The sequence below is a fragment of the Ustilago hordei genome (assembly GCF_900519145.1).
Source record: "Ustilago hordei strain Uho2 genome assembly, contig: UHO2_contig_25, whole genome shotgun sequence".
In the NCBI taxonomy this organism is placed as follows: Eukaryota; Fungi; Basidiomycota; class Ustilaginomycetes; order Ustilaginales; family Ustilaginaceae; genus Ustilago; species Ustilago hordei.
Window position 1 is genome coordinate 219,471 of NW_024545257.1, and position 14,995 is coordinate 234,465.

Sequence of the window (14,995 nt, forward strand, 5' to 3'; positions counted from 1 at the left end):
TTAATCTATCACAATGAAGTTCTCCTCCGGATTCACTGCCTTTGTCGCTGCCTCGGTGGCCACTGCCAACCTTGGCGCCGCCGCACCTGTCAACAACAACGGCCTCGCCACTCGTGACGTTTCCCAGTCAAACTCCCAGTCTACTAGTCAGCAGGCTTCGGGCAAGAACGTCCACCAGGACTCCGACTCTGCTCAGCACAACAACCAGGGCGTCAAGATCTCCAAGGATGCTTCCTTCCAGATCTCGCACCCTGCTATCGTCGTACCCGCTTCCAACCACCCTTCGTCTGGCAGCACCACCCCCTCCAGCAGTGGCTCGACCACTCCTGCCACCTCTGAGGGTGAGCACCACGACTCCGAGGACAGCAAGACTGGCGACTTGATCTCGCTCAGCCTTCTCAACGGCAACAAGGCCAACGCTCAGGTTGCAGGCACTGGCAACCAGTCCAACAAGCGCTCCACTGGCAGCCTCGTCGACGCTGATGCTCTCGACGACAACAACGCCAACCTCCAGATTCTCGGCACTGGCAACCAGAAGAACGTCGACAGCCACAAAGAGCACCATGACGGGCACCGTGACGCTGAAAATGGCGACTTGATCTCGGCCATTCTCCTCAACGGAAACGACGTCAACGCTCAGGTCGCCGGCACTGGCAACCAGAAGAACAAGCGTGGCCTCTTCGGCGCCGCCTCCGGTAAGCAGGACGCTTCCGCTGACGGCTTCGGTGGCTCATCCTTCCAGGGTCAGAGTAACGCTCCCGTCCTCTCCGGTGCTGGCAACTCGCTCACCGCCGGTGGCGCTCAGGGCTCGCAGAACAACGGCCAAGGAGGCAGCATCACCCAGGACCTCCTTCAGAAGCTTCAGGCTCGTCAGCTCTTCTCCCAGGGCAAGCAGGGTGCTTCCGCCAACGGTTACGGTGGCCAGTCCGCTCAGGGTCAGTCCAACGCTCCCGTTCTCTCTGGCGCTGGCAACCCTCTCACCTCCGGCGGCCTCCAACAGTCGCAGAACAACGGTCAGGGCGGCTCCATCGAGCAGGCCCTCTCCCAGCTCCAGAGCCTTGGCGGCTTCGGCAAGCGCCAACTCTTCTCCTCCGGCAAGCAGGGCGCCTCTGCTAACGGCCAGGGCGGTACCTCTTTCCAGGGCCAAAGCAACGCTCCCGTCCTTAGCGGCTCTGGCAACTCGCTCACCGCTGGTGGTGCTCAGGGTGCCGAGAACAACGGCTTCGGTGGCTCCATTGAGCAGACCCTGTCTCAGCTCCAGCAGCTCGGCGGTGGCCTTGGCAAGCGCCAGCTTTTCGCTCAGGGCAAGCAGGGTGCTTCCGCTGATGGCTTTGGCGGCAGCTCGGCCCAGGGCCAGACCAGCAACCCTGTCCTCTCCGGATCTGGCAGCTCCTTGACCTCTGGTGGCGCTCAGCTCGGTGAGAACAACGGTCAGGGAGGCGAGATCCAGCAGACTCTCCTCCAGAAACTCGGCTTGGGCAAGCGCCAGCTCTTCGCCTCTGGCACGCAGCAGGGCTCTGCAGATGGCTACGGTGGCTTCTCCTCCCAGGGCCAGGACAACCGCCCCGTTGTCTCTGGTGCCGGCAACTCGGTCACCACTGGTGGCTCCCAGTTCGGCCAGAACGACGGCACTGGTGGAAGCGTCGACCAATCCATCTTCCAAAAGCTCGGTCTTGGCGAGCGCCAGTTCAAGGCTTTTGGCAGCCAGGACGCTTCCGCTGACGGCTTCGGTGGCAGCAGCTTCCAGTACCAGAACAACCGCCCCGTCGTCTCGGGCACCGGTAACTCTGTGACCGCTGGTGGTGCTCAGGGCGCTACCAACAACGGTCAGGGCGGCGACATCAGCCAGCAGCTCCAGCAGCTTCTCGGCCGCCGCCAGTTCCAGGGTCTCGGCCAGGGTATCAACCAGGGCATTGACCAGACAGGCTCCGCTAACGCTTACGGTGGCACTGCTTACATCTACGGTAACAACGGTCCCGCTTCCGTTGACGGCACTGCCACCGCTGGCACCGTTAACCAGGGTGCTTCCGGCCAACAGGACGGCGCTCAGTCTGCTACTCAGGGTCTTACCCAGGAGACCTTGAACCACTTCTTCGCTCGTCAGCTCCAGGGTCTCGAGCAGGGTATCGGCCAGGGCATCCACCAGAACGGCCAGGCTGACGCTCAGGGTGGCTCCGCCTACCTTGTCGGTGGCAACGGCCCCGCCTACGTCAAGAATGGTGCTACTGCCGGCACTGTCAACCAGAACGGCCAGGCTGACCAGCAGGGTCAGCAGTCCGGCACTCAGTCGCTCCAGCAGTCCATCCAAAACCTCTTTGGCCGTGCCATCCAGGAGCAGGACCAGGGTGTCTCGCAGGGTACCACTCAGACTGGCTCCGCCGATGCTGAGGGTGGCGACGTCAAGATCGTCGGTGGCTGGTCTGCCGGTCCCGTGACTGTTGACGCTTCCAGCCACGCTGGTGTCGTCGACCAGGACAGCACCAGCAACCAGAAGCCCAACCAGAACGCCGCTCAGACTGCCAACAAGGAGAACATCAACCAGTTTTGGGCTCGTCAGATCCAGGCTCAGGCTCAGGGCAACACTCAAAACGTCAACACCAACGCTGACGTCTCTGCCACTGCCAGCCCCAAGGCCGCCTCTGGTTACTTCTTCACCCACCACCCCGTTGCTTTCGATAACACCGCTGTTGGTGGCTCCGTAAACCAGGATGTCCAGGCTAACCAGGCCAACAAGCAGGGTGCCAGCCAGAACGCCAACAACTACAAGAACATTCAGGTTCGCGCTATCCCCTCTGCGCTCAACTACGGTGCTCAGAGCGCCAACGCTGACGCCCAGGGTGGCTCTTCGTACTCTTACGAGACCAACGACAAGATTGTCAACGGCAACGGTCTTACCTCGGTTCAGGGTGGTCCCCAGACCTCTAATGGCTCTGCCGCCGCTGGCACCATCAAGCAGCTCCTCCAGCTCTAGTTAGTTTCTTTCTCATTAATAGTAGTTTCCTACCTAATCAACAGGTGGTGGGAAAGGCAAGAGCCGATGGATAGCACCTACTCCCAAGTCTTCCGAGTTTTTGTTTTGTCTCTATTCCACTTGCTCCTTTCCTTTCCTATAGCCTCTAGCCTCCTACTTGTTTCTAGTCTCGTCCTTGTCCTTCAGACCTTATCCTTATCTTGAATGCTCTCCCTTGAATGCAAAACTCGTCTTGTCTCTACTTTTTGCTTGCCATTCATCGACTGATCTTTTTGTAGGAGGCCTGTGCGGCGTATCCGCTCGTATCAGGCCGCTTATCGATGACGGCTAATTCGATACTCGAGGAGGAGAAGATAGGGGCCTGAGCTCTACCGCTGCATGGCCCCTTAGCATTGCCCCGTTATGTTTCAGCCTCGTCCACAGGGTAGGCGCACAAAACACACAAGACTTTGTCAGTTGGTTCTTCATTAGTACTAGCATCCATCCATTGTCTCTACATACCGTCCATCGTTGCCACAGGTAATAAAACCGCGCCCTACCTTCCAAGTCTGTGTCGCAAGCGACGAGCAAGTACGCTGCTCGCTCCAACAAAAGGGGCAGGGGTCCTTGTCACTTTGCCCAGCGCTCGCACAATAGCAGCATCAATACAGTGCCAATGTTTGTCTTTTTAGCTCGCTTTACTGTCTCTTTTGCTACAGAAGCAAGCGGCAACTGCATTCTAATTTCGCTTGCGAGGGAGAGCTCAAGTGGGAAAAGCGCAACCGAATGCAGTGGCCGCTCGTGATAGACGGTCCAAGCCCAACAGTCTCGCGTAGTTCGGGTCATCATCTCTCCCAGAAGAACCACGGGGATCGGGCAAAGGTCAGTGCTCCATGAGCGAGAATGGACAGCAGCACCTGCGCACAGGCCCAAACCGCGAGTGGGGGAACAGTCTAGCGAGGTTGCTGGAACACAATTTTTGTTGACAATGGCGACGCTCATGATGCAAGCTTGTGCTCCACCAAGCTTGCACTGCCAAACGCATAAACGTGCGGCTCATGATGATCGAAACATTTCGAATTTGAGCTCGGGCGCAAGTGAAGCGAGGGTCGACGGCGGGTGCATGATTCTATGGTCTTAGCACAGTCTGCTCACTCAATCTGCTTCAAACTCGATCGAGGAGAGACTGTGTGCTGTATGATTAATAGATAAACTAGACGAAAACATTCGAGATGAATCTCGTGAGGATGTGTGGGATCATGCTGTAGCGGCAGGCTTTGAAACATCAAAGTGGACGCCTTCTTGGACCTTGCCGTCGGCAGTTTTAATGGTGATGGTGCCGTCTTCGTTACCAAAGTACGCCGACCTACAAATGTTGCAGAAGAGACCGACTTCGAGCACACCGGTGAGGAGCTTGATCCTTTGGAGGAGATCGGAGGGGTCCTTCATCTGAGACTCTGGGAAAGGAGCGTCGATGCAGAAGTTTCCATTGTCGGTGACGACAGGACCAGCCTTGGCCTTGCCCATTCGGAGGACAGGCTTGTGGGCACCCATCTTTTTGAGGTTCTGAAGGACCTTTGCGTAGGCGAAAGGAGCGACTTCGATAGGAATGCCTTGCAACCATTTTGTGCCGAGCTGCGATCCGTTCTTGCGGTAGTCGGCGACGACGACGAATTGGTTGGCAGCTTCTGCGAGAACCTTTTCCCGAAGATGGCAAGCGCCACCGCCCTTGATACAGTTCAAAGCGTTGTCGACCTCGTCAGCACCGTCGATGGTGACATCGATGCTTGGGAAGCTGTCGACATCGCCGAGACGAAGACCAGCGTCGATGATGAGCTCTCGAGACTGAAAGCCGGTGGGAACGAACCATCGCTTTGCATTGACAGCAGGACCCTGTTGTGCAATTCGCTCGACGACATAGGGTACTGTCGAGCCTGAACCAATACCGATGATCTCGTGTTGAGGCTTGACGTGGTTGTCGACGGCAGCGTAAGCAGCAGCACGCTTGGCAGCCTCGACACCGATCAAATGTGGGAGCTCGGCGCTCTTGTTCGCGGAAGCGTTGGAGTTGGCAGCATGAGCGGCGCTTGTCGCGTTGGAGGAAGCCATATTGCGAGGACGAGATCGTTGGACCGACAAGGTTCGGTGCGATGAGAAAACTTGCAGAGGTACGGCGAACGAGATACGAGGATGTCCTGTTGCGATGGTGGAGCGAGAGACGATATTAAGAATGGTGGTGCGCATCGACAAGAAGAGGATTTCCTGTCGGAACAAGTAGTTGAGCAAGATGTCAAGTCCATACGAAGCTCAACAAGATCTGAGGTCTCGCTTATCCGCAGCAGATCTTGAAAGCTGGACAGTGCACGATGACGTCGACGATCGCTTCTTCCAGAAGCCGATTGGTGAATTATTATGTAATCCAATGTCAGCGGGGGAGCGTCTCGAGGGTCTGTCTGACTAATCATTTTTAATCCATGCTGCTGAGCTTTTTCGTGGAGAATTTTCAGGGACTGACAGGCCAAGAAGAAAGTACAACAAACACTCACAACATATTGTCATGTTTGCTTCTCGACCATCACCTTGCCACTAACTTGGTCATATTCCCCCATACCCTGACCAACCACTGAGCCAGCACCGGAACAATCCGACGCAATACCTTTGGCCGCCGAGCTTTTTCGAATGGAGCTCAAGTTTCGATTGGCTTCTTGTCGCATTCCAAATTCGATTTCGCACGCCTCTGCTTTGAGAAGCGAAGCACAAGCACCTTGATACCCTCCATAGCACCCATCTCGCTCATTATCCGCTCCTTCAGGGCCATCCTGGACCTTTGGCATGGCTTCGCTCGACATGGACGCTTCGGCTGCCGCCGCTAGTCTCGACAGCCTGCACAGCGCACTTTCCAAGATTCGCCACCACACCAACTCGAAGCTTGAGAATCAAAAGGGCCCAGCACAGCTCCTCGTTGCTATTGAGGCTACGTTGAAAGAGCAAGACTCGTCCAATGGATCCACATCAGCATCGGATGCTTCCGCTTCTCAGCATGCTTTCACTCAGCGCGCACCCGCCGAATACTTTCTTGCTCTCGAGTCGATGCTCGAGCTTGCAAGATCGCCATCATCGCCACCTTCGCTGCTCAACAACGTCTTTTACCTTCTCTCCATAGTAGCACCACACGTATCTGCTGGCATCCTTCGTGCAAAGCTCGCATCCTTGGTACCCGCAGTCGGCAAGCTCCTTGGCACTCCTCACCCGACTACCTTCAACGTCAATGACACCTCGGCTGCAGAGAACTATGCTTCGGCGCTCAAGTCGGCGCTTGCCATCCTTCAGGTCATCTACACCGCTTTCGAAGCTGACCTTGCTGCTCTCGAGAAGGACGCCCCCCTGCGCTCCTGCTGGTCTGCTACGCTCAACCTCTGCGCCGACTCTCGTCCCAAGCTTCGAAGACGGGCACAGCTCCTCATCACCACCATCCTTCCCACCACAGCTGCCCCCTCGGTTAAGCCATATCATCCTTTCCTCAAACTCACCTTTGACTGGATCATTTCCACCTTGACCCACGTTGCCGATGCAGGCTCCGTCTCAACCTCGGCATCGAATCCAAAGAACGGAAAGGGCAAGAACAAGAAGCAGAACCAGAAGGAGGACCCCTTGCATCCAAAGTACGACAAGAAGTCCGGCACCGCCAAGCAGGCTCAAGCTGCAGCTGCCCTTCGACAGAACCTGGGCGACACCGCTTCCGTCGGTATCTGGACCTGCGGCTTCGCCAAGCAGCTCATCAACATCCTTCCCATCGCTCAGGTCGACGACCTCGTCGCTGCTCTACTCCTACTGCCTGGTATTCAGAATCCTTTCCTCACGGTTGCCGCCTTCGATGTCTTTGAAGCGTTCCTCAAGACTTGTCGTCCCAGCATCTCTTCTGGCGCCGCTCAGGCCGACGCCCTTTTCATCCAGTCGCACCTCACTTCCGCCCCCAGCAGCATCGGTGAGAAGACCCTCGCCAGCTTGCTCGATTCGCTGCGCGAGCCGGCGTTTGTTCCTTCCAGCTCCGACGTCCAGCTCCTTCCCGCTTACTTGCGAGCGCTTGAGCAAGCCATGTCGGCCTACTCTCGCTTCAACAACGGTGAGCCTGCTTGGCGTCTCGCTCCTCAGGTCTGGAACCAGGTCTTTGCCCTTTCCATGTCGGCCAAGTCTGATGCCTCGCGCACTGCTCCAGCAGTTCGTGCCGCCGGAGGTGACACCCTTATCGCGCTTCTGCGCTACTGTGTGCCCGATGCAGCCGTCATCGACTCGATCAAATCGTCTTTCTCCAAGAAGAAGGCTGGCAGCAACCCTCTCCTCGACATGATCCAGTCCATCGAGGATGCCATCGGCAAGGACTCGCTCCAATACATGCACTCGCGCGCTGAGATCCTCTCTGTGCTCGCCTCGCTCATCACTCGATTGCGCTACCACTACGTGCCCAACACCCAACCTCCTCACCCCGCCGCTGCATCGCTCACCATGCACATCGTTCAGAGTATCGCTGAGCTTCGTCAGGAGCCCACCTTCGAGCACCGCGAGTACGCCGATACCGTCATTGCTGCTGCTGTCGAGGTGTGTGGTCCACGTCTCCTTCTCGAGTCCATCCCGCTCAACCTCTTTGGTGAGGCTGAGGGTCCTGGTCGTGCTTGGCTCCTGCCCCTCATCCGCACCAAGATCACCAACACCGAGCTCAGCCACTTCACCGGCGATCTCGTCTCGCTGTCCGAAAAGATCTTCAACAAGCGTCAGGAGGCCGAGAGCGATGGTCGTCCCGTCGAGGCCAAGATGTACGAGGCGCTCACAGAGCAGATCTGGGCTCTCTTCCCAGCCTACTGCGCCATGCCTCGTGATCTTGTTACCGCATTCACCCGTCAATTCGCCGAGCTCTTGACGAATGTGCTTTACACTCAGCCCAACTTGCGTCCTTCGATCTGCCGAGGTCTTCAGGCTCTTGTCTACCGCAACGAAGCTCTCGTCTCGTCCGGTGCTCCCGCAGACTCGCTCAAGCACGCATTCGGTCTCGATCAAACTGATGGCAAGGCCAACATCGCTCACCTCTCGGCTATCGCTCCCAACCTCCTCGCCGTCCTCTTCAACGTCTTCTCACAGTCGCCCGGAGAAGGTCGAGGTTTCGTTTACGACACCATCGCTGCTTACCTCCGTGTCATGTCGCCTCAGGATGTGCAGAACACCTACGTCAAGGTCAAGACCACGCTCGAGCAGTCGTTACCCACGCTCCCTACCAAGCAGAAGAAGAACTTCAAGGAGGCACCCAACGCTCCTCCTCCCGTTTCTTACACTATGCTCGACTTGCTCTCCGCTTTGATCCCTCACCTCGACAAGGCTGCGCAGGGCTCTGCTGCCGATCTCTTTTCGCTCATCTGCCAGGACAATGTTCTGCGCTCGCATGACTCGACCGTGCAGAAGAAGAGCTACCGTATCCTCAGCCGTCTGCTCGAGGGCGACTCCGGCAAGCAGATCCTGCAAGTCAGCAGTAACGGCGCTAAGGCCAGCAACCGCGTCAGTGAGTTGCTCGAGAAGCTTCGGGAGTCGACCGCCAGTGTTGCTCTTGGTGCCAAGCGTGACCGTGTCCTCTTGCTCGCTACGCTGGTTCCCAACATTCCGTCGGACGAGCTTCACCACTTGCCCACCATCATTCCTGAAGCAGTGCTGGCAACCAAGGAAGTCAACGCCATCACTCGTCAGAACGCCTACGAGTTGCTTGTTCAGATGGGCTACAAGATGGAGCAGGGTGGTGTCATTAACCGTTCGCTCCTCGAGGGACATGGCGCTGGTGCCGCTGCTGAGGGCGAGGACGAGGAAGACAGCAAGATGGCCGAGGGCGGCGTCGTTTCTGCCTCGATTAGCGAGTACCTCACCATGGTAGCTGCCGGCCTTGCCGGTACCACACCTCACATGATCAGCGCCACCATCACCGCTCTCTCCCGACTTGTATACGAGTTCAAGGAGAACCTCGAGCAGAGCGTGCTCGACGACTTGCTCAGCACCATCGAAGTCTACCTTCAGTCGGCCAACCGTGAGATCGTCAAGTCAGCGATCGGCTTTGTCAAGGTGGCCATTGTCGACTTTAATACTACTCTGATTGACTCGCACTTGCCCAAGCTGATTCCAGCACTGCTTGGATGGTCGACAGAACACAAGCAGCACTTCAAGGTCAAGGTCCGTCACATCGTTGAGCGCTTGCTCCGTCGATTCGGCTTTGAGCGCATCTACCAGTTGACGGATGAGGACAATCGGAAGCTGATCAACAATATCCGCAAACGCAAGGAGCGAGCTAAGCGCAAGAAGGCCGGCGCCGCCGCTGACAGAGAGGCAGGTGCTCTTGGTGAGGAGGATGACGACGAGCCTGGTCTCGCTCCACGCATCCTCAAGACCAAGGGTGGCAACGATGCCTTCGAGGAGGTGGTGTACGGATCCGAGTCGGACATTTCGGACTCGGACGAGGATGGCGATGACGACGCCGAGGCTGGTGACGGTCGCAAAGGTGGTACTGCCGCAGCTTTGGCTCGCAACCGCAACCGCAACCGCAACCGCAAGGACGGTGGTCGTGATGGTGACGAGAAGGAGGGTCGTCGTGATCGTCGTCGTGCCAAGCAGCAAGATGAGGCTTACATCGAGATGGATGACGAAGACGATGTGCCCATGGACTTGCTTGACCGCAGCGCCACTGCTCGTATCTCTCTCTCCAACCCCAACGCCAAGAATGCCGCCAACGGCCGCAACAAGAAGCGCCATCCCGGTCAAGAAGCTAGCAAGTTTGCCCTTGACGAAGCCACCGGTCGTATGCTCATCGACGACGAGGAGGATCGCTCCGCCAAACAGTCGAACGCTGCTGCCAAGCGTGTCTCGTTCGCGGATGGGGCCAACGCGGAGTCTGAAGACGTGGAGGGTGCAGGCACAGCCTACCTCAACCAAGCCCGTGGTATGGACGGTATGGCTCAGGTTCGTGGTGGAGCTGTCAAGTTCAACAAGAACAACAAGCGAACTCGTGAAGCTGAACGCGAGATGGAGCTGGAGCAGATTGCAGTCGAGGAGGCACAGGACCGAGCACGACAGGTGCAGGGCGGCAGACGAGCCCAAGGGGCGGACAAGAAGAGAAGAGTTAAGGAAACAATTGGTAAAGAGTTTCGTGCTAAGCGGGGTGGCGGTGATGTGATCCGCAACGGTAAGAGTCCGTATGCTTATGTGCCGCTCAGCCAAGTTGCGGGTAAGAAGGCGGACAAGAAGGATAACATCTCTTACACTGGCAAGGGCGATAAGAGCCGAAAGCGTCGTTGATCGAATGGCTTCAAGTAACCATGGTCTCTCATTGTAAATACACTTTATTTATGCAAGGTCTAGAATAGCTTCTATATTGATCATGGTGTCCGTGAAGGTGGTTGTTGTGGTGGTCTTTGAATAGGCGCTGTGCGAGATACACGCATGCGACTGCGCTGGAGCATGGCTTGTAATGGATCCAGTGCTGGTGCTTTGGTTGGTGGATCGGCGGATTGCTGCTGCTGCTGCTGCTGGGATTTGGCAGGTTCTGCTTTTGCTTTCTTCAACTTGTCCAACTGGTCATGATGAACCCAATAGCTCTTCCCGTAGTTGATCACCAGCTCTTGACCTTTTCGAATGAGCCGAGTTGCGAAGAGGCCCATTTGAAATCTCTCCTGTGAATCCTCTTGCGGCTGCTCCGCTGTGGAATCGTACTGGATGAAGGAACGAAACTCGACGTTGGGTTTCTGAGCGATGCCGCGGTAGTCGTTGACAAAGCGTGATTCGTTTCCCCAATACCGACTGTCTATGTACAGCGCTGACGGGTCCTGCTGTTCTGACACTGATTCAGCATGAAGCGAAAGGGTGTCCAGATTGGTCTGTGGAGGTTGAAGACAGAGAAGCCGAGGATCGTGACAAAGACTGAGGTCATAAGTAGAATGGAAATCTGCATCTGCTTTGGTGTGCAATACGCCAAGATAGGGCCGTATGAAGGTATTTGGAAGGATCTCTTGTGCTGCGAAGAGGCCGAAAGATCCCAAGGATGGATGTGCCTTGAGGTTGCGACTGGTCGAGTGAAACGAGTCGGAACACCAAGGAGAGTCCTGATAGATTTTCATGATGGCGAGTGGCACTTGTTCTTGTATTGAGGTAGTATACAGTGTTACCGCTCGTCCATCTCTGTGTGTTGCTTGAGGCAGGTCCTTGTCGATACTTGGTCCAGCAGCATCGTCCGAGTCGTCTCTTATTGACCAAGAGCTGGGCTGAAGCACATATCGTCGAGCCACCGACTCAGGCACCGATGGAGCTACGAGATTCTGTGTGATGAATATAACATCCTCCGGCCAGTGCTTTGGCACTTGCAAGCTTGCTTCTAGAAGGCCACGACCTTGCTTTGAGCTAGATGGAGCTCTTGTCCACCACTCTCGTGCTTGACTGTTCAGCGCAGACTTGGGACAGGGTGCGGGCGAGCGTGTCGAAGGTACAGCCCCGTTCACGGCCGAGTTGACCACTTCGGCCGCTTGCAGAGCCTGCGCTTCCGACATGGCTTGCCGAACTGGATAGTAAGAGCTGTATGGTGTGAGCGAAGATGGTGTCTAGCACATTGCGAGGATTGCTTTCGAAAAAGTCAGTCCCGTTTGGACTCAATCGCACGAAACGAAACCAAGGGACAACCTATAAGAACACGCTAAAAACTAGGTGGATTGCAGGCAAAGACCCGTGAGGTCCTCGAAGCTCGACAAGGAGGCTCCCAGCCCGCCGTAGATGGGGCCGGTCGAACGCAGAAGCGAGCGGCAAAAGAGGGTGTACAGGGAGGGCGAATAACGAAACAAGGCTGCTTATCGTATGCCTGGCTTTGGAGAAGATGATGGTAGTCAAGATGATGGTAGTCAAGATGATGGTAGTCAAGATGATGGTAATCAAGATGATGGTAATCAAGATGATGGTAGTCAAGAGAGAAGGGGAGAGCAGAACAATGCGATGGCTGAGTCCAGTGCAGACGCGCACGCGTTTCTGTGAAAATCACGTGATGCAAACTGGACCCTAAATTGCAAACAACCAAGATGTTAGGCCGAACAGAACAACATTGCTGAAAACTCGCACTGCTTCTTCGGCCCAACGCGGTCTAACATCAAAGAAGCAGTCACATCGAGTCACGGCCCATTTTTACTGAGCCTGAGAAGACACCTTGCTCGACAGTTGCTCCTCGTCCAACTTCCTTCCTACCCCCACACACAATACTCTTTTCCCTTCCCTCATATCTACAAGTCGTTCGACCACAATCACCGCGGACATCCCCCATAACGAATCCCTGGCTATCACTCTCGCTATCCTTCACCATGGCGCCCATGATCCCAGGTGACAAGTACAAACCCTACAAGCCCATCGATCTCCCAAACCGAACATGGCCCACAAAAGTGCAAAAGACAGCTCCAATTTGGACCTCGGTCGATCTCAGAGATGGTAACCAGGCTCTCATCAACCCCATGACGCGGGAGCAGAAGCTCAAATTCTACCAGAAGCTCGTCCAGGTCGGCTTTAAGGAGATCGAGGTCGCCTTCCCCTCGGCTTCCGATACCGACTTTGGCTTTGTTCGTCATATCATCGAGAACAACATGATCCCCGATGACGTCTACATCCAGGTCCTTACTCCTGCTCGTGAAGAGCTCATTCGACGCACATTCGAGTCCATCAAAGGTGCAAAGAACGTCATCCTCCACATGTACAACGCCTCTTCCCCCCTCTTCCGAAACGTCGTTTTCAACAACTCGCAAGAGCAGACCATCGACCTTGCCGTACGACACACCAAGGTCGTTCGCGAGCTCGCCGACCACTACTCGAAACCTGAGAATGGAGGCACCAACTTCAAGTACGAGTATTCGCCAGAAACCTTCACCCAGACTGAGATGGACTTTGTCGTCAAGATTTGCGAGGCTGTTCGCGAGGCATGGGGCAAGGCTAGCCACGAGAACCCTATCATCTTCAACCTTCCCGCTACTGTCGAGGTCGGCCCACCCAACCACTACGCCGACCAGATTGAGTACTTCTGCACCAACATCACCGATCGCAAGTCTGTCGTCGTCTCGCTCCACCCTCACAACGACCGAGGATGTGCCGTTGCTGCTTCCGAGCTCGGTATGCTTGCCGGTGGTGACCGTGTAGAGGGCTGTCTCTTTGGTAACGGTGAGCGTACCGGAAACGTCGACATCGTCACTCTGGCTCTCAACATGTTCTCCCAAGGCATTCAGCCTGGTGAGCTCGACCTCTCCGACATTCAGAGCGTCGTCGATGTCGTTAGTGGATGCAACGACATTCCTGTCCACCCTCGTCATCCTTACGCCGGTGATCTCGTCTTCACCGCTTTCTCGGGCAGTCATCAGGATGCTATCAAGAAGGGATTCGCAGCTCAAGCCAAGCGCATCTCCGAAGGCGACAACACCTGGGAGATACCTTATCTACCCATCGATCCCGTCGACCTCGGATGCACCTACGAGGCCGTCATCCGTGTCAACTCGCAATCAGGCAAGGGCGGTGTTGCTTACCTCGTTGCACAGAGTCTTGCTCTCGATCTGCCTCGTCGCATGCAGGTCGCTTTCTACCAGGTTATTCAGCAGGTCGCCGATCGCACCGGAAAGGAAATGACTACCGAGGACATCACCAGCATCTTCACTCAGACATACCACCTCGCTTCCCTCGAAGCTGGTCGCAATGAAGGCCGATTCGCTCTCCGTGGCTACTCTCTCTCCGATGACCTCTCATCCAGCATTAGCTCGGAAGATGAGCAGGGATCGGGTCTGCAAACTCCCCGTCTCCGTCGTTTCACCGGAAAGGTCCTGTACGAGGGCAAAGTGCACGAACTCACAGGTACGGGCAACGGTGCCCTCTCCGCCTTCCTCGACGCTGTCGAGTTGACATTCAACATCAAGGCTGAGATTCGAGAGTACAGCGAACACGCGATCACCAAGTCATCTAGTCTCCAGACCGGTTCTAACGCATCGAATGCTGCTGGACGAGGGAACGGAAGCAAAGCACAAGCCGCAGCTTACGTCGAGCTTATTGACTCAGCACAGAAGGAGCAGATCGGAGAGAAGAAGGCAGAAGGCTTCTGGGGTGTCGGTATCGATGTCGATATTACCACTGCTTCGCTCAAGGCTGTGCTTTCGTCGCTGAGCAACATCACTAAGCCTGAGGCTGTGATTGCTGAGGCTGTGGACGTTGCTGCTTCGAATGGCAAGCAGTGAGCTCACATGGTCGAATGGTGTTGCTTTTCCAGTCGTGGCAATCCAAAATATCATCTGTTGTTCGCCTCTTTCTAGGGTGTCTTCTGACTCGTGTGTTGTCTGCTGTGTGTCCTGACGTCTGTCTTGCTTCCTCGTCAGTGTCCAGTCCGGCTAGGTGGTAAGTTGGATAACCGGTCAATCAACGTGTTTCTTTTTGCAACGGAGCATGTCAAATCAGTTGCCAAAAGAGGTACATACTAATAGAAGTGAAGAAGTTTTGCTCCCGTTACTGGCAATCGGGGAGAGTCCGAGTAGGATGTCACTACCACTTTAGCGCAGAAACATATATACTCGATTGACTAAAGTGAACATGGTGAGGACCTAGTGTGCTCAGCTTGATATATATACATTTATGAGGTGCGTGCCGAATGTGCGAGTATCCTCCTTCATCATCTAGCTTGACAACGAGCGGGGCTATGTTGCACCCGATCTCCAGACAGATCTGTTACAATGGATCGCCGATTGAGTTTATGTCAGCATGCATCATCATATTGGATCGCAAGTTGTCGGATTGCTCTGCTTTGAGACATGTTTGTTGACGCTCTGTCTTGACATGGATCCTCAATTGTTCGTCGTTCACTTGCTTCGTGTTGGACGCTCACAGAGCAATTTGTCACGCCCGCGTGAAAAACTGGGACTCAAAAGACGACAGCTGTATTGTGGGTCTGGACAAGAACCATCTTTGTGGAGTGTGTTTGGATGTGAGGCCTGTGCGGCGTATCGGCTGGTATCGAGCCGCTTA

General features: G+C 55.6%; 5 protein-coding genes across 5 annotated transcripts; 3 read left to right on the forward strand and 2 right to left on the reverse strand.

Annotated features, from left to right (window-relative positions):
• Nucleotides 1-13: 13 nt before the first annotated feature.
• UHO2_07268 (uncharacterized protein) lies at nucleotides 14-2,971 on the forward strand (the record flags this gene model as incomplete). Its single annotated transcript, XM_041555084.1, has 1 exon — nucleotides 14-2,971. The coding sequence occupies one exon, from the start codon at nucleotides 14-16 to the stop codon at nucleotides 2,969-2,971; it is 2,958 nt and encodes a 985-aa protein (XP_041411018.1).
• A 1,236-nt stretch (nucleotides 2,972-4,207) lies between these two features.
• UHO2_07269 (putative RKI1 - D-ribose-5-phosphate ketol-isomerase) lies at nucleotides 4,208-5,059 on the reverse strand (the record flags this gene model as incomplete). Its single annotated transcript, XM_041555085.1, has 1 exon — nucleotides 4,208-5,059. The coding sequence occupies one exon, from the start codon at nucleotides 5,057-5,059 to the stop codon at nucleotides 4,208-4,210; it is 852 nt and encodes a 283-aa protein (XP_041411019.1).
• Nucleotides 5,060-5,782: 723 nt separating this feature from the next.
• Nucleotides 5,783-10,273, forward strand: UHO2_07270 (uncharacterized protein; the record flags this gene model as incomplete). Its single annotated transcript, XM_041555086.1, has 1 exon — nucleotides 5,783-10,273. One exon carries the CDS (start codon nucleotides 5,783-5,785, stop codon nucleotides 10,271-10,273), a length of 4,491 nt encoding a protein of 1,496 aa, XP_041411020.1.
• An 80-nt stretch (nucleotides 10,274-10,353) lies between these two features.
• UHO2_07271 (uncharacterized protein) lies at nucleotides 10,354-11,517 on the reverse strand (the record flags this gene model as incomplete). Its single annotated transcript, XM_041555087.1, has 1 exon — nucleotides 10,354-11,517. One exon carries the CDS (start codon nucleotides 11,515-11,517, stop codon nucleotides 10,354-10,356), a length of 1,164 nt encoding a protein of 387 aa, XP_041411021.1.
• Nucleotides 11,518-12,312: 795 nt separating this feature from the next.
• Nucleotides 12,313-14,214, forward strand: UHO2_07272 (putative LEU4 - 2-isopropylmalalate synthase; the record flags this gene model as incomplete). Its single annotated transcript, XM_041555088.1, has 1 exon — nucleotides 12,313-14,214. The coding sequence occupies one exon, from the start codon at nucleotides 12,313-12,315 to the stop codon at nucleotides 14,212-14,214; it is 1,902 nt and encodes a 633-aa protein (XP_041411022.1).
• Between the last annotated feature and the right edge of the window lie 781 nt (nucleotides 14,215-14,995).